Source organism: Sinocyclocheilus rhinocerous, unplaced genomic scaffold (assembly GCF_001515625.1).
Source record: "Sinocyclocheilus rhinocerous isolate Xijiao unplaced genomic scaffold, SAMN03320098_v1.1 scaffold1159, whole genome shotgun sequence".
Classification (NCBI taxonomy): Eukaryota; Metazoa; Chordata; class Actinopteri; order Cypriniformes; family Cyprinidae; genus Sinocyclocheilus; species Sinocyclocheilus rhinocerous.
In genome coordinates, this window is record NW_015634336.1 from 645,033 (window position 1) to 663,455 (window position 18,423).

General features: G+C 40.3%; 1 protein-coding gene across 4 annotated transcripts in view; it reads left to right on the forward strand.

Moving 5' to 3' along the window:
- The first annotated feature begins 2,401 nt into the window (after positions 1–2,401).
- Positions 2,402–18,423, forward strand: part of LOC107745528 (trinucleotide repeat-containing gene 6B protein-like) — a 23,485-nt gene continuing 7,463 nt past the window's right edge. For 2 of the 4 annotated variants that reach the window (XM_016559426.1, XM_016559425.1), the window contains exons 1-17: positions 2,402–2,476; positions 3,220–3,287; positions 3,390–3,411; positions 5,916–6,263; positions 6,346–8,226; positions 8,310–8,465; positions 10,096–10,271; positions 10,361–10,435; positions 10,518–10,670; positions 11,196–11,320; positions 11,944–12,073; positions 12,641–12,736; positions 14,239–14,446; positions 15,102–15,221; positions 15,644–15,778; positions 17,192–17,278; positions 17,377–17,580. In XM_016559426.1, the coding sequence (XP_016414912.1) occupies positions 3,243–3,287; positions 3,390–3,411; positions 5,916–6,263; positions 6,346–8,226; positions 8,310–8,465; positions 10,096–10,271; positions 10,361–10,435; positions 10,518–10,670; positions 11,196–11,320; positions 11,944–12,073; positions 12,641–12,736; positions 14,239–14,446; positions 15,102–15,221; positions 15,644–15,778; positions 17,192–17,278; positions 17,377–17,580 (3,961 nt within the window). In that variant the 5' untranslated portion in view covers positions 2,402–2,476; positions 3,220–3,242. Of the gene's footprint in view, positions 2,477–3,219; positions 3,288–3,389; positions 3,412–5,915; positions 6,264–6,345; positions 8,227–8,309; positions 8,466–10,095; positions 10,272–10,360; positions 10,436–10,517; positions 10,671–11,195; positions 11,325–11,943; positions 12,074–12,640; positions 12,737–14,238; positions 14,447–15,101; positions 15,222–15,643; positions 15,779–17,191; positions 17,279–17,376; positions 17,581–18,423 lie in introns of all 4 variants that reach the window. The other 2 variants (XM_016559427.1, XM_016559428.1) reach the window with 2 other exon arrangements.

Consider the following 18,423-nt stretch of genomic DNA (forward strand, 5'->3'; position numbering starts at 1 on the left):
CCGAAAAAGCTTCGGTTGAAGGGCTGTCTGGCCCTTCCCCTACCCCTACCCCTCCAACCAAAAGAGAATCGAGACATCCCTACCCCTTCACGTGAACGCACGAAACGGAGGGGTAGGCTAAGGGGTAGAATTGGGATTGGGCCTTAGCCTGCATTTTAAAATCTTTATTTGAATGTGGCAACATTTTTATTTTTAAACCTTTATACACTGAACAAAATTATAAACGCAACACTTTTGTTTTTGCCCCCATTTTTCATGAGCTGAACTCAAAGATCTAAGACTTTTTCTATGTACACAAAATGCCTATTTCTCTCAAATATTGTTCACAAATCTGTCTAAATCTGTGTTAGTGAGCACTTCTCCTTTGCCAAGATAATCCATCCACCTCACAGGTGAGGCATATCAAGATGCTGATTAGACAGCATGATTATTGCACAGGTGTGCCTTAGGCTGGCCACAATAAAAGGCCACTCTAAAATGTGCAGTTTTATCACACAGCACAATGCCACAGACAAAACAAAAGTGTTGCGTTTATAATTTTGTTCAGTATATATGGCAACATCGTGCTCTACAATACTTCCATGAATAAATCTCTGACAGAGACTATCAGCCAATCACTGTGTGCATAGTTAGTAAGCATGCTGACATCATCCATAGCAACGAGGTCAACCCCGTCCTTACCCTTAGCTTAAGACTTCTATTCCTTAGTAAAAGTTTGTCTCAGCAGCTTTATGAATAGGTTTTAAGAGAAAACTCTTAGCTAGAAACTTTTACTGCTATTTAGGAGAACTCTTAGTGGTAAGATAAAATGTTTTGTGAAGACGGGCCCTGGTTCATCTCATTAGCTCATTAGTAGACTACAAAAATCTGAATTGGGTGTGTCTGATAAGGGAGACATACAAAATGTGCAGTTCTGGTGGACAGTGCTCTTAATTATTAATTTAATATTAAAGGGATAGTTCACCCAAAATGTTGTGAACGTGCTCAGGACAGTTGGACATTGCGATGGATCAGAGGTAAAAAATGATATAAATACTATTCAGTTTCTTGCACAGACTGATCATTTTGTGTCTTAAAACCTCAATGTATCGTCACAAGCCGCAGGGTTTAATTTGGTTTTGTTTGTGTATGTTTTTTTTTACTCTCAAAGCCGTGGAGCCCATTGACTGCCATTATATGACTGATAGACTGCAACGGTTTGAGTTAAAAATCTTCGTTTGTGTTCTACTGAAGAAACTAAGTCACCTACATCTTGGCTGCCCTGGGGGGTAAGCAGATAAACATCACATTTTCGTTTTTGGGTGAACTATCCCTTTATAGTCCCCAATCTGAAATAAATTTTTGTTTGTTTAGGCCTATTACTCCATCTAATAGCTTTAAAATGTAACAATTTATTTTATGTAAATATAGCGACACATTCTCAAACATGTATAGGGGTGCTCACACTCATAACAATATATTAATTAATATATTAAATATATTAATTGTGCATTTAAAAATATCGTCAGTTAATGTGGATGCTAATAAAAAGCTATAAATAATCCTTATCTGACCATTTGACTTACGTCATGCGATTTTTATCCATCAGAAAAATACTGTCATCTATTTTAGGCTATATTTCATCTGCAACACCATTGAGCACTTTTATAACGATACTAATAGCACCATGCGTTTGACCATTAATTATTAAATTAATTTTGCAAAACACATAGTTCTCTTCATTAAAGACCCGACTGGCAGATCAACGGTGTTACTTGAAATGTGGCAAGATGACAGGCAGGTTGGTTGCCCTTGACTTCGGTCCGCATTTCAAGAGGTAATTTTATGATATGCTATTATTATATTACATAGTATATTATTAATGTTGAAAACAGTTGTATACTTTTGTAAAAAGCGTGATGCATTTTTTTTTCAAGATACTTTGACGAATATAAAGTTCAGAAGAACAGCATTTGTTTGATTTTTTCACAAATGAAGTACATACTTTAGTGCAGGGGTGTCCAAACTACGGCCCGCGGGCCAAATGCGGCCCGTGGATGAATGTTAAGCGGCCCGCAGCTGTCTTAATAATCTATATTATATATGGCCCGCCAAGCATAATTTACAAAATAGGCCTATGCAGTTTCAAAATGTCAACACAAGATGGCAGTCCGGCCCCCTTTAGGAAAAGTTGGACACCCCTGCTTTAGTGCATAAGTAGGCGTTGGCGCGGAAATCACAGCGCCCTCTGCTGGTCTGTCAGCAGCGTCCACATTAAATGATACAATGTTTGTATGACAGCCGTCTGTGACACGCTTACATCTTTAATAAACATATTAAGAATTTTAAAAGAGTCACTATTTATTATTACACCTGTTTAGCGTTCGGTGGGAGATGGAGTGTGTGTGTGTTTATGTGTTTGTGTTTGTGTTTATGTGACCTGATACCCGGATGTTGATCGGCGCGGCGTCAGTGCGCAGCTGCAGGCCGGATTGAGGTGAGCAAAACAAACTCAAACATTTGCAAACACACTCAACATATATCACACTAGCAACAACGTACGCATGTATGCATGTGAAATAATATGTTAGATTCATGTTTGAAAGCTGTTTTTATTATGTCGCGAGCTTATCTGTTAACACTGTATTTAGTTTTGATCTCTTCATCTGCTTACCATCGAAATCCACTGAACAATTGAATGTATAGAAGCCTTACATAAACTAACGTGGCCTGAAATGATACAAGTAACACTATACTATTTGCTTCGAGTGCTATTAAAGCATATTTTTCTGTGCGTTTGAATGTTTGTGCGTAAATGCGCCATAATTAGCACGTTAGCTTGGCAAGTTTAAGCAGAAAGATGAATAAAACCGCTTTATGGCGCACATCAACAATGATTCATAGTTCATTTCAAGTAGTACATAGGTCTTTGAAGTACACTGGAGAACTACTATCGTAGTATGGTCGTCGTTCAGTACCATGATGTGTATCAAGAGTATTTTTACTATTTAACTTACCTTCAGTGTAATGCTGTGCAGAGTGTTTGTGTAAGAAAGTTTGTAATCATCAACATCATTAACATTAAAATCTTTATTGTTTCATGACTGGGCTGGTGGAAATAGGTGCAAATGGAGCAATTTACAACATGCATGAGACTTTCATGGCATGAATACAGAACATATACTACGTGTATCGTATAAAACAGTCTAGTGTTATAATGTGATGTGTGTCATGTCATAGGAACAGGAAGGGAGCAGCAGTTCATGGAAGACAGTCACTGTAAGACAGGAGACAGCAGTCATCAGGAGGTGGGCAATGCTTTTGCTGTATAACACTGTATATACTCAAGAAAACATACATTAGCTGTATATGGATGCACAATCATCTAATGAGCAATTTTTTTATTACAGGGCACTGAAGACAGCACTAAAGGTTGGTAATTTACAATTAACTTTTTAATACTCAAGTGTGAAATAGTCACACATGTACACTATCGTTCAAAGTTTTTGTGGTCAGTATGATTTTTTTAATGTTTTTGAAGTCTCTTCTGCTCTCCAAGGCTGCATTCATTTGATGAAAAGTATAATAAAAACTAATATTGTGAAATATTTTTACAATTTAAAAGAACTGTTTTCTATGTAAAGATATAGTAACAGTGTAATTTATTCCTGTGATTTAAAGCTGAATTTTCAGCTTCATTACTCCAGTCTTCAGTGTCACATGATCCTTCAGAAATCATTCTAATATGCTGATTTGCTGCTCAAGAAACATTTCTCATTATTATCAGTGTTGAAAACACTTGTGCTTCATATTTTTGTGGAAAACTTGATGCATATATATTAGAGGTTGACCGATAGTGGATTTTACCGTTACCGATAGCTAGGTTGGACCACACTGGATGATACCGATTAATCAACCGATAGTTTTTAAAATGGTAAACGAAAACTAAAACAGAGCTTTACTATTTTTAAAAAAGCAGTAGCAGTACTGAACCATACTTTGTAAATGAATAAACAGGACTTCAACGGGACTAACGGGTTGAAGATCCAAATTGCAGTTTCAATGCAGCTTTCAAAGGGCTCTACATGATCCCAGCCAATGAATAGGGGTCTTATCTAGCGAAACGATTATACTTTTTAACCACAAATGCTCATTTTGCACTAGCTCTGTGATGCGCATGTCAAGTCACCTTTATTTATATAGCGCTTTTAGCAATTCAGATTGTGTCAAAGCAACTTTACAGTATTAAATAGGAAAATAGTGGCTCAGTCGGGGGGCCAAGGAGAACTGCATGTGCATGTGCGTCTTCACGCATTACACTTTCACGTTGGAAAGGACATGCACGGTTAGTTCTTTGTCTGTGTACTTCGGTTCTTAAAGGTCGGGTAGGGCGAAAAAGTCCATCTCATTTTCTCCTCCAACTTCAAAATCATCCGACATTGTTGTTTTACCTTTTTTTGTAAAGGGCATTTGACTTTCTTTGCATGTTTGCTTTGTAAACACTGGGTCGGTACTTCTGCCTACGTCACATGTGAATTCGTGAAGTTGAACTAGTGCAAGACAAGCGTTTGTGGTTAAAAAGTATATACATTTAATTTTTTTTTAGAAAATGACAGATCGATAAGACCCTCATTCTTTGGCTGGGATAGTGTAGAGCCCTTTGAAGCTGCATTGAAACTGCAAATCGGACCTTCAACCCCATTCATCCCGACACCGTCTTCTTACATATACTTGCATAGTACTTTCAGTGGTTGTATGTGTGAGTAATTCACATTTGTGTACGCCAGTGTTTCATGTATGCTTGTTTGCATAAGAAGTCTTGATTTAAACATCTCATGATAAACATCTTACAGACGATCTTACAGGTTCTTCTCAGGTGCCGTGCCTGAGAAGAATCTTTAAGAGGTTCATCATTTGAAAAAGTGATTTTTTTTTTCCAACTAGTAATGCCCATATTAAGCTGCTTCACATAAACAGTTTTGAAGACCATTTGTGAAAAATCTGTTATTTTCTTTAATATCTGTATAAATATTTATTACAATATATTACTTGTATGTAGCCAACTTATGCAAATTGAATGCAAATTATATTGTAATAGAATTATAATTCTGTTGTAAATAGAATTGTAATAGAATAGTATAATAGAATTGTAATAATTACCTTCATAGTCAGTGTTTATATACTGTGTTTTTCTTTCTGGTTAGGGTTAGTACACAGTCTTATATTTTTTAGGAGACGCTCCAAAATAAATTATTTTGCTAAAACACTAAGACTGAAATTAAGGTTTTTATTTAGCTGACAACTAAAAGCTTTTGGTAATTAAATTTGGTTATTTGGGTAATTGAACTCCGTATGGTGCAGTGTTAATTTTGACAGCAAATTTTGATTTAGTTTTAGTCATAGTCTTTTGACTAAAATGCCATTTAGTTTCAGTCATATTTTAGTCATCTGAATTGTTTTTAGTTTTAGTCTAGTTTTAGTCGACTAAATATCATAAGATTTTTATTCATTGACGAAAATGTCAATAGATTTTCGTCATAGTTTTTGTCATTCAAAACAAGTTTTAGTTCATTATCGTCTCGTTTTTGTTGGTGTAAAAAATGTCATTGACGTAAATTATGACAAATTATTCGTCAATGACATTAACACTGGTATGGTGTTCAGTTTTGGCCAAAAATGTTTTTTTTTCTTTTAATTTTTTTCTATGATGTTTCACCTGAAATTTTTGGTTGCCAGTAGTTTGGTGCATCACTACTTTTTATCTCTTTTCTGGCTTTCAAATATGTTGGTTCAAGGTTTGAAACTAAAAAAATTCTTTGTAGGTTTGAAAATAAGAGTGAAGTTTTCTGCCATTATGTAGAAGTCATTTTAAGAAATGCTGTCCATTGCTATGTATTATTGACTTCATTTCTTTTCAACCGCTGTCCTCCTGTCAGAATCGGGCTCATCTCCATCTGCCACATCCATTGTCACCCTTACCTGTGCTTCATCTCGACCGGGTCCCGCCGAAACAACCTCCCCCTGTCCTGTTGTCGGGGGTTCACCGGACCCCCCTGAGGGAGGGAAGAATGCAAAGTGGGCCGCTGTGGCCAACGGACAGCCCCCCTCCGTGGTGTCCCAGCGCTATATGCCCTGTGAGGTGCCCCCGCGCTTCCGCAACCAACAGGAACCAAAAGTGCTACTGAAAAGGGGCCAGCCACCACTGTCCTGCATGCTGCTGGGAGGCGGAAACGGAGGGGACCCTGCACCCCAGCTTTCCCTGCAGGAGCAAGCTGATGCCTCAGGTGGGTGAATTAAAAAGTTAATGGACACAGTTTTTTGGGGGGTTTTTATTCTTTTCTGATGTGGTGTATTTTTCTCTTCCAGATCCAACAGTAGATTCCGTTTCTCTGCACTTATCGTCAGATGCCTCTGGCACTCCCACTTATGCAAATTACACATGGGGGTTGAGCTCAGGACGTCAACCCTCCACTCAGGGAATGGACAAGGACAATTCTGATGTAGAGAAATGGCCAAGACCGGAAGACTCATGGGATAGTGATCAGACCCCACATTCTGCCAGGTCAAGGATGGATGAGTCTGATGGCCTAAGAATGGACACTTCTTCTCAACTATCTGAATATGCAGAAGTCAGTGCGGTAGGAGGTGCATCTTCACAGTCTGAGAATAAAGAATCCATTAAAGAAGTCAATCAGCACTTCAATTCCAAGGTGTCAATGCTTTCTGGAGACCAGGAGGACACTCAAGGTCTAAAACCAAATTCCGACCCTGATGGCGCAAACCACACTACTTATGAGGAATCTACTCCCACACCCTTGAGTCCAGCCAGTGCAGTGTACCAGACACTCTCCAAGAACGAAGAGCGCATTACAGGGGATTCGTTGGAGCTTCAGGCTGGACCAAATCGTGGTGGAGATGGTGGAGTCTCCAGAACGGAATTATGGGATACAGGAGAAGACCCTGTTGGGAAGAGAATTGATGCAGTAGGTGGAAGTTCAAGTGAAGGCACTGGCATCTCTCAGGGAGTGTGGGACGGAGACACGGTAGTTTCAAACAAACAGGCAGCTACAGGATGGACCTCAGATTTAGCAGTTGGAGCATCAAAAGAGGATGTGAGAGGGATCTCTGAGGTAAGCACAGATAGTTTACAGGACTCTTCAATGTTTGGAAACAGCGTGGCATCAAGAGATGACAATCAGAAAGCAGTTGATGATTGTGATGGGTCTGAGGAAAAATCGACTGGCAGAGAAAGCAATGAGGATGGGATGCACGCCCCAAATTTGGTCCAAAGCCCCTCCAGAAGTCAGGCCCTCCACCCAGAAGAAGCCTTAGAAAGCATGATCAATCACACTAACATGGATCCTAAAGTGCTGTGCAACACAGGATGGGGAAAGACTCAGATCAAGCAGAATGTCGCCTGGGATTTTGAGGGCAACAGTGGGAATGTTAGCTGGGATGTAGAAGTGGACACCGACCGCAGTAAGGAGGGCTGGCGGGACACTGGGGATCTTTCCAGCTCCAAAATGCAGAAGCAGGAGGTTGGCCAGGTGGGTAGAGCTCAAGGGCGGCCCGGGCACGGAGACATGAGCATTGGGATTGGTTGCAAAGGGAGTGGTTGGGGAGAAGACCAGGAGGTTGAAGATACTTGCACGAGGGAAGGGACGGGGTGGAACCAGGGTGGTGGAAGTGAGTGGACTCCATTACCCGAGGGTGGAGGCTGGAAAGAAGAGAAAGACAGTGACCGCAAGAATCAGGATGAAGGGTTATGGTGCAGCCTGGAAGAGTCGGGACAGCGGAGTGGTGGCTGGGGAGGCAGCAGTGTCAAACCGCACCAGGGATGGGGCGAGAAGCTTCTTCCATCACAGATACCAAACAAACAAGCAGCACTTAAAAACCAAAATCAAAAACCGCAGCAGCAATCGCAAACCCAGCAGCAAATGGCGGTATATCCAAAGGACTTGCAGGAACGGGGTCGTCCAGGAGACACCGACGACCGAGGTAAAGGGTCTGGCTGGACCTGTGGGCCCATCCCTCAGGTGCCTTCAGTTGTAGAGCCGAGTGGGTGGGAGGAACCCTCGCCACAGTCCATCAGCCGGAAAATGGAAATTGACGATGGCACATCTGCATGGGGCGATCCGTCACGCTACAACAGTAGGACCGTCAATCTGTGGGATAAGAAGACCAACAGCTCACAAGACCAACAGCAGTTGTCTGGAAGACAGGCTGGAGCTCTTTCTAAAAACTCTGGTAAGAAGGCAGCAGTGCATATTAAAGTAGTTAAATGGTTTCAAACCAGAAACATCCCATTCATTAACACATTCACATTCCAGTTCCTGCAACATGGGCACGCAGCAGTGGTCCCTCAGATCCTTCTGTGGACAGCAGTACATCTGCTTGGGGGAAATCGTCTGATGGTTGGGGGGAATCCAGTGAACCAGGGAAAGGAGGAGGATGGGGAAACTCGCATTCCCAATCTACTAAATCTGGTAAGAGCCTGCCTAAGTGTACATGCTCAATGGTTGCCAAGACTGGTTTTTGCAAGGAATTGGGCTGCTTTTAAACTATTGCCAAGTTTTTTTTCCAGTGGGTTGAGGGTTTGACACATTGCACCAAATATGCTTGTTTTGAAATATTTTACTTGACCAAATTTTAACTCTATTAAATGTTAAAACTGTGCCAAATGATACAAAATAAGGAAAATTATGTGAAATCCTTAATGAAAACACATGATTTGATAATTATCACCATGCTTTGTTTACGGTTAAGGCTAGAAGGGATACGTATGGCGCTAGTGTTGTTTTTGGCGGCCTGTTTTAATTTTAGTTTTAGTCTAGTCTTTGTGTGAAACTGTCATTTTAGTTTTTATTAGTTTTAGTCATGTTCATACTCTTTTTAGTCTAGTCGAGTTTTAGTCAACTAAAAGTCTGAGCATTTTAGTCTAGTTTTAGTCGACGAAAACTGATGACATTTAGTCTAGTTTTAGTCAATGAAAATTGTATTTGTCATAATTTTCGTTGACGAAAGCAACACTATATGGCGCTATTGGGCCCCGAGTGTAAACAAGGTACAGCGCATGTGTTCAATGTCATCACGCCGGATCTGGGTCAGCACCGGTGCCGCCACGCATGCGTCATGGTACGGTCATGAACGTGCGTCCACAAATGACGCAGTAGAGACAAACATGTGGAATAAAGTAATTATTTTTGTTTTCTTTGCAAAAAATATTCTTGTAGCTTCGTAACATTACAGTTGAACCACTGATGTCACATGGACTACTTTGTCGATCATCTTGGTACTTTTTTGGGCCTTGATCGTGGTAGTAACCTTACTGTCTATGGGAGGGTCAGAGAGCCCTCAGATTTCATCAAAAATATCTTAAATTGTGTTCCGAAGATGAAAGAAGGTCTTATGGGTTTGGAACAACACGAGGGTGAGTAATTAATGGCAGAATTTTTATTTTTGGGTGAACTAACCCTTTAATGTACTATAACCTCCAAGAAACACATTTTACATGGCCGTTCTCAAGTATAAGGGGCTTTCCTTGTAATTAATGCTTGGATAATTTACCCTGCACATGTCTGCGGTGCATTATGGATCCGACACGGCCACTCTAGTCAATGCTTGTGTTTATACCATCTGCCCTGCAGCACGTTTTAGAAGTGTTTCAGAAGCGGCTCTCCACACTGCTTTGCTAAAGATACACGCCTCCGTCTCCTTCGATTAAAAGTAATGGCTAGTGCAGTGGCTGCGTTATATGTAAACCTACCCGTACCCGTCACCTTGACTTATCGCGAGAGGAAAAAATTAAGTTTTAGTCGCATAAAATTAAATGGAAATGCCGTCATTTCGCAATCGTTTTTTATTGACATTGATAAAATATTGCAAAAGTTTTGCGCAAGTCTAATGGGAACGCAGCTTGTAATTGGTTACAATGTTGAACAAAAACATTGTAAATGGCAACGTTTGATGCAATGAAGTAAATCTAAATATAGGCCTAATGCTGTGTAAGACTTATCACAATTAATTAGCTGGCAAAATAATCATCATTATGGCTGCCATAATTACATAAACTCTTCAAGTGTGCCACTTGAGCCGATCTTCATATTTACTCTTAAGGTTCAAAGTCTATGCAAGAGGGGTGGGGTGACGAAGGCTCGAATGTATCGCGACACTCCAGCTGGGAGGAAGAGGACGGTGGCACTGGTGTTTGGGGCAGTCGGGGATCTCAAAGCAACACATACAACTCCGGGGGCTGGGGGCAAGGCCAGGGGGCCAGGAGACTCAACGCTAAGGTATGTTGGGAGCTTTTTTTGACCTCACCAAGACTTTTTGACTTGGGGAAACTATCAACTCCTAAGTAACCCTTTGGTTTGTCCCTTAGAGCCCTCTTAAAGGTAACAGTGGGGACTCATGGGTGTCTCCTGTGACTCGGCAGTTCTCAAACATGAGCGTTACGGTAAGATAGTCGTTACCACTGTGCTGATCTGCTCTTGTGTGTTGCTGCAGATCTGTAGAAAAATGCTGTATATTTTTGTCAGGATGAAGACTCCAGTATGGGTCACGATAGCAGGCACGACAGGAGAGGAATGAATGATGGTGAGATGCGGAGAGGCGGCAGGACTGGTGGAGCTTTCCGCTCACAGCCTTCCAAAGAGATGCCATGCGGGGAGACCGGACCTTACCTGGACAAGGTACTGAGACACAGCCAATCCCATCTTCCCTGGAGGACAAAGAGAGTCACATCTTATAACAAAGATGGCATGAAATGCAGAAACCCTCTCGAGAACGAAAAGCAGCTGGACTTATTGCAGTCCTGAGTGACCCTGGAGCAACCTGAGGTTATGAGATCAGATTTATCTGATGCTACTCACTTTTCACGAGTAGGCCTGTCGTAATAATCAATATATCGACTTATCGTGCAATATACAGTGGGTACGGAAAGTATTCAGACCCCCTTAAATTTTTCACTCTTTGTTATATTGCAGCCATTTGCTACACGAGGGATAATATCAAATACTGTTCTGTTTTTTTGTCTTATTTAATAAGCAGTTTCACTCGAAAGTGCTTTACCATATGGAAGTCCATTGCAGCTTCTATTTTATCCTTTTATTTTTCCTTATTCAAGGTCACAAGGGTAAAAGTCCATAGCTAGATATTTAAAAACCTTTTAAAGCCCTAAGCTTTAACTGTTGCTCCTCTTTGCTGTTGTTTTGAAGGTTGGAGGTCATAGTATGTTTGGCGGTGGTGGGATTCCTCCACTGAGAGGGATGCATCAGGCTGGTGTGCACCCCTTAAACCCTTCCCCTGGGATACGAGCACAAGTGCCTCACCAGTTCCCGCCTCAGGTCAGTTTGTGTTCTTGGATTTAACACTGGGATAAATGGATGCTTATTATGGGGCGTTTCCACTGCGTGGTACGACTCTGCACAGCTCGGTTTGCATTTCCACTGCAGTTTAGTATCACTTTAGAGTGGGCGGGATTATTCACATGTTGTTATAGTTGCGCCTACTGCCTCGACTCCTGAAAAACTTTTTCATTCCGCGTCGCCCTATCAAGCTCTGGCTAGATCCGCTCCTCTGCTATCAATAGAGGAATGTCTGTACTTCCTCAACAGACCACGATATTTTTTGGTTGTTAAAAAAAGGTGCGCTTGTTCAAAACAGTTGCGTTCGATCCTTCGCTGGCTGTGCTGATTTAAATCTAGTGGGTCTGTTGTGTCTCGTGTCGAAAGTTCAGTGATGCAGGTAGTGACGATTCTCTCCGGCCAATCCGTGATAAGCAGAGTCTACACGTTACGTTTTGGCAACAGTACGGTTCGCTTGGAACCTCAACCGAGGTGGTACTGAAAAAAGTACCAGGTACTGTACCCAGTGGAAAACCCCCCAAAAGTGAACCGTACCGTGCCCTACCATGCAGTGGAAAAGCGCCATTAGTGCACACTCATATCATGGTTCCTCTGTCGTTCTTCAGGTTCCTGGGCCGATGCTAAAGCCAATGGCGCCACCTAGTGGAGGCATGTTCCCTCCACAGCTTTCCCCCCAACACATCGCCATGCTTGGTGGCATTCATCCACACATGCAACAGTTTCAACTAGTACGTATCTCATTAAGGGCCAGATTTACTAAACAAGGCAAAGTAGAGTTAGAGCGCAATTCCATAAATCCGCCGATGGGAGGGGAAAATTCTGCAGGTGATTTACTAACAATGCGCACATTAAAGAACACAGACGCAGCCAGATCATTTCCATAATGACTAGCGCAAACTACCAAGAGCAGTGCAAATTAACACCTGCTTTAAGACATGCTTTTTTTGTGCATTAAATGATGCCGCAAATACCAGTAATTTGACGAGCGCAAACGTTAGTAAATCGCGTTGCGTGATTCATTTTAATACTCTCCTCCCATAAATTTTTTGTCTGAAAGGGAAACTCCTACAAATGTGTATTCGATAAGGTCAGATGCAAAAATAACTGTCCACGTTTTTTCAACACTGATTCTTCACTGTGCGTCTCCAGTAAATTCTGACTGTGCTATTTTAACGCCAAAAGACGGTTTGCGCTGGTGCAAGCTGTTAGTAAATCTGGCCCTTAGTCCTCAAATATAACGTAAGGCATTTAAAAAAAGCGTTGTTTTAATGTTTTATATACATTCTCTATCTCAGGCCTGTCAGCTCCTATTGCAACAACAACAGCAGCAGCAGTTTCTGAATCAGAGGAAGTTTCCTCCTCCTGTAAGACAACAGCACGACCCGCAGCAGGTACAGCATAACCGCTCAACCAACTAACACCACAGTGCCCCCTACTGACTCAACCCTGTAAAGCCTGCCGAATCAATTTGATAAAGACATTTCTAAGGCTTTTAAATAGGGCTGCCCCCTAATAGTTGACTAACCGTTAGTCGACCAGAAGAGGCTTGGTCGACCAAAATTTTATTAGTCGCTTGGTCGCAGAAAAAAAAATAAAATAAAAATCCACATTGGCAAAGTCACGCAGATCGTTAACAGCTAGTCTATGTGGTAGGCTAATACAGTACAACGGGCAGGACATCCAAACACTCACCTATCATACATCAACCTCAAATATGGCTTATCATTTGTAATATGCAAGTAGCAGCAACTTTACATGGCCACTCAATCTAATGTTAACCTAGAAAATGTGCGCTATATTATAGTGTCTGTGTGGAATGTGGAAGCTGCAGTAGCGTTTCACTGCAGCCAGGACAGATGGAAGCGCTGGTGCGGTCACGGTCTCTTAAAATATTCCCTCATTTTTGGTCATACAGATAAGAGTAATACAACTTTCGATTCTGTAAAGACTCTACGTTTAATTGTGTGCACTCACAATAACAACAAAACATTGCGCTTTTGTAAAATAATGAAAGCAAACAGGATGTGCTTTCTGCCGTCTCGGTCTCTGTGAACTTGAGCGCGAAACTCCAAAACTCTGTGTACACTTGGGTTACACAGACATTAAAAATATATCTATTGAGAGTGAAATGTCTACTTTCAAATTAACCAATTCAAATGGAAAACAAATATTCTCAAATTATGTAATCTGTTTGAAACATTCATACAGGCGCATCCACTACTGCGGAAATTACGAGTCTGTGTCGCCGAGTTCATCTCTTAAACTGAAAACAAAGAAAGCACTAGCTTATCAATGAATTATTTAAATGATAATGCAGCCTCTTTACTGTTTTTCCCTGACACATTCATAATCATTACTTCTGCCGGTGTGCCGTGGCAAGCTTTATGCGTGTGCTTGAGTGCTTATTAAGTAATGTAGGCAATTAAAGGCTTTTTATTATGATTTTAAATGATTTATTAATAAATAGTGATTAGTTGACTAATGTGTAAAATGAATGACTACTAGTCGACCAGAAAAATCTTTAGTTGAGGGCGGCCCTACTTTTAAATAATCCACATGATCAAAACTGTTGCACACAAATCTACTACATGCTTTATGTCGCCTGATTGATAACTTAAACTCTTTTATATCTAAAAATTCTTGAAGAAAACTTTTGAAGATAATAAGACCTGTTTTCATTGATTTTCTCTACTTGGCATGCTGGCAGATTTACACTTTATGTAAATAAAGAAGTCAATACAACTCTACATTCAAGATGAAATCTATGAAAACAAGTTTTAATATCTTATTCAGTGTTGCTTCTAAAAGTAAATGTTTAGATATTTTAACTGGAATGCAAATGCGTTGAAAGAACATTTTCTGTCTGTTCCACTAATGTGTGAATTCTTTGTAGCTGGCGCGGATCATGGCAATCCTACAGCAGCAGCAGGGTGCTGGTGGGCCTAAACTCTCACCGCCACCCTTGGGAGGACAAGTCCCCAAACACCCAGACGCACATCTCCATCCGCTGGGCATGAATGCCCACAAACAGCCTGATGGACCAGTGCATGCAACCATGGGAGGATCTGAGCTGCACAGCAAAGCTCCTGCTGCTTTCACAGGTGAGGACGTCACCACCTCAAACACACGAATCACACATTTTGGACTATAAAGCATGTTTTATTGGTATGTGCTAATTTAAATTATATTAGGGAATGGTTTTATTTAAATTCTTCATTAAAGGTATAGTTTTTTTTTTTTCCTGGAAATTTACTCACCCTCAGACCTTCCAAAATGTAGATGAGTTTGTTCATTGGAACGGATCTGGAGAATGCAGCATTACATCACTTGGTCACTAATGGATCCTCTGCAGTGAATGGGTGCCGTCAGAATGAGAGTCAAACAGCTGATAAAAAACATCGCAATAATCAACAAGTAATCCACACCACTCCAGTTCATCAATTCATATCATGTGAAGGGAAAAGCTGTGTGTTAGAGAACTCATTTTAACCGTAAGCAACTCTTTCAAGTTAAAAAAAAAAAATCTTAGTCATGGATTTGTTTCTTACAAACACACAGCTTTTGGCTTCACAAGATGTTAATTGATGGACTGGAGTGGTGTGAATTACTGTGATGTTAAGTTGTTAAAATTGTCGATTCAATTGATTAGACATCCTTTTTGATTAGTAAAATGTAATTATTATTTAATTATTAAAAAGTAAAACGATTTCATAGGCTCCTATGAGTAGGTGTTAAACTCTGTGTTTGTGTGTTCAGGGCCGGTCAGGCAGGCCGGTGGCTCCTCGTTCTGTCAGTATGATGTGTTGGGCGGCAGCTGGCACAGAAGCTCAGGTGGGAAAGTCGATGCGTCTCCTGCCAACCCCACCTGGCCTCCAGGTAACATTTAAATATTTTTATTAGTGATTTCCCTCCTTTGAAATGGTGAAATTAATTAAATTGTCTTGACATGTCTTGTATATAATATATACACACACACACACACACACACACACACATACATACATCTAGTTTGTTCCTTCTCAAAACTAGTAAACATGACTTTCCTTCCTTGATCACTGATACAATCCAACACCTTGCTCCGGCCCACATACTGTGAAGAATGATGGCACTTGGGCGGTCCGCTTCTGTTTGCCAGATTTGATAAAAGCTGCAGCCCATAAGTCATTTATTTAATGTTCTCATCGCAGTCCAGCTCAGCATTTGATGTCTGATATCATATGAAAGTCTCCCAACATCAGGAGCCCCACAGTGTGCAAGTGTTTGACTTTCACATGTATTTCGTATGTTGTCTCGCTCAGAGTTTCAGCCGGGCGTCCCGTGGAAGGGCATCCAGAGCCCTGAGCCCGAGCCTGACCCCTACATGAGCCCTGCAGGAATGCTTGGATCCTCCGTGCTCAGTGATACCGAACATCATCTGCTGCAAGACAACACAGGTACTGAGACAGTGAGCGTTCACGGTAACCATCGTCTCGTCTTCAGACAGAAAGACCTGTGATGACCACATGATGTGCATCGCACGGTTCCTGTCTGATTTACTGCTTTACGTAACGAGTCATGTTTACTAGTTTTGAGAAGGAACAAACTAGATGTTCACCAGCACAACTTATTAAAATGTCTGTCTTAATTTTTAAGGAATCTTATATACAATTTGATTGTTTAATGAACAGAACTCATGGAAATTACTTGAATACATTTTTTTTAGGTTTGAGGTTTTCCCCACTAATGGAAAACTGAAATGAATTGGACATTTTGAAGTTGAATATTAAAATCTAATTTAGGATTGTTTCCAGGCCTTTTACAGAGTTTAATATATAAAATTTTTTTTTTAAATTCTGTTAATTATTTAAATGTTATTTTACACAGAATTTTAATGTATTATATATGCAGGTTTTTACGTAATAAAAATAAGGTATTTTATATACAATTTAACCCTGTAAAGCCTGACATATAAAAATTATAGTTAGAGAAATAAAATGTTTAGAATTGGAGCAATTTATTGAACCTTTAGACAAAGTATTAAAGTTTGTATAAGTGTTTTTTTATATATATTTATTTTGATACATCAGGCTTTTATGGCTCGTATAGTCTGGTATAGTGAGAATATGGAGGGGAAAAAACAGCTCTGTTTTATTCAGATACAATTTAAGCAAAAATATGCAATATGTGCTGATATTTATATGATGAAACTCTTGTAATGTAAATCAATGAGATCTTTATAACAGTATAGCAGATACTTACATGAAATTATATAAATATCAGTCGTCACTCTATATATCTCCAGTAATATGTTAGTAAGATGCGATTTAAATGATCCAGGCATATAATGCAATTCAATGCAATGATGATTGAGAGATGAAGAAATTAAACGTTCCTCAGAAGATGTGAGATGTTTTGGAGGCTTGGGAAGATCATTCCTCCACTGAGGAACAGTGGAAGTAAAGCTTCTGGAAAACAAACGTTCCTCAAAAAATCCTGATGATCAGATTTGAGACGAAATTTGCCAAACAAATGATTGGAGAATTGAGTAAAGCCGAGCTGCTTCAGTCCAGTAAGTGTTCATATGGAAATATTACTAAAGTTATTCTGATGTTTACTTGATAAAAATCAGTAAAAATTTGACATAAAAGAAACGTGAAGCACCAGCTGAAGGTGGATGTTTGTACAATTACACTAAAATAGTTTTTACTTGATTAAAAAAAAGCATTAACTGTCAATCAGGTGACAGAAGGCATGTAGTAGATTGTGAACAACAGTTTTTTTTTTCAGAGGCCTTAGAAATTGGTTTTGCTATGCATACTTGAAAAATGTAACCGTGTTTGACAGTCTGTCTGTCTGTCTGTGATCAGGGTCAAACTCTCTGAACACCTGTATGCCTTCACCTGGTGCCTGGCCGTACAGTGCCTCAGAAATGCCCCACACTGCACACGGCACCGGTAATGCTGACTTAAATATACTAATTAAGGTTTTAATGAAAATGCACAAAGGTTTTTAAGTCGTTTGAATTACAAGCATCACCTCTTAATGTTTCCAGCTAAATACTCAGAGCTGAAGTCTAGTTGGCCTCCGGAGCCCATTGGACACGGCAAATCATGGCGGACCAATCGGAACCCTTCTCACCTGCCCCGCCCCCCTCCGGGTCTCTCCAGTCAGAAGCCGCCGTGGTCGGGGGAGGGGCCTTGGATGCCCAGGACTTGGGGGGGCGGAGCCAGCCCCCCGGAGTCGCCCTTTAAAGCAGGTACTGCAAACTTGGGTTGTAACGGTATGAGACTTTCACGGTATGATAATCGTCTCAGAAAATATCACGATTTCATCGTATATATTAAACAATGATTCTTATCAGTAACAATGACTCTTAAAAGAATAAGAACAAGTTATAAAAAAATAAAGCTATTAGCCATATCTGTATCACAATTTAACATTTTAATTAATGTTTTAAAATGTTATCAAATGAAAATTTAAAAACTTTTATTTTTGGCAAAGTGCTGCACAACAGAGGTATATTAAGTTAAAACATGGACAAACATGATATTCCTTAAAAATAATGTTTAAATAAATTCCAGGGTTCCCACGCTTCTTGAAAGTACTTGAATTTCAGACATTTCGGTGCGAGATTGCGGCTATTAATAACAATTGTACTAATTCCCTCAGGTTCCACGCTTATAACACGATGACAGATGACGGAACGTATCATTTGCATGTGCTTCTACAGGCCACTTTTGTGTTCTTCTGTGCCACCTCTGTACAAATACATTTTTTATAAATACTAATTTCGTATGATTGGTAACCTATTTGTCTTATTCTACTTCTTATTATATTGTAATATTTTAAAATTTTTTTGCTTTAACCCCTGTTTATGGCACTATTTCAAAAATGGTCCCATATGTTCTGTCAAAGACAGAACGAAACGGCACTAATGATTGGGGGTGGAGATGGGGTAGCTCGAAAAAAACTTAGCATGTGTGTTGATGCGCAGCCTAGAGCCTTGGGGACAGTTTTCTTAAGCCCGCTCCCACTGAATTTCTGACCATTACCGCCCACTCCCGCAACGTGTGTGTCCCGCTCCCGCAAACATTCTAAT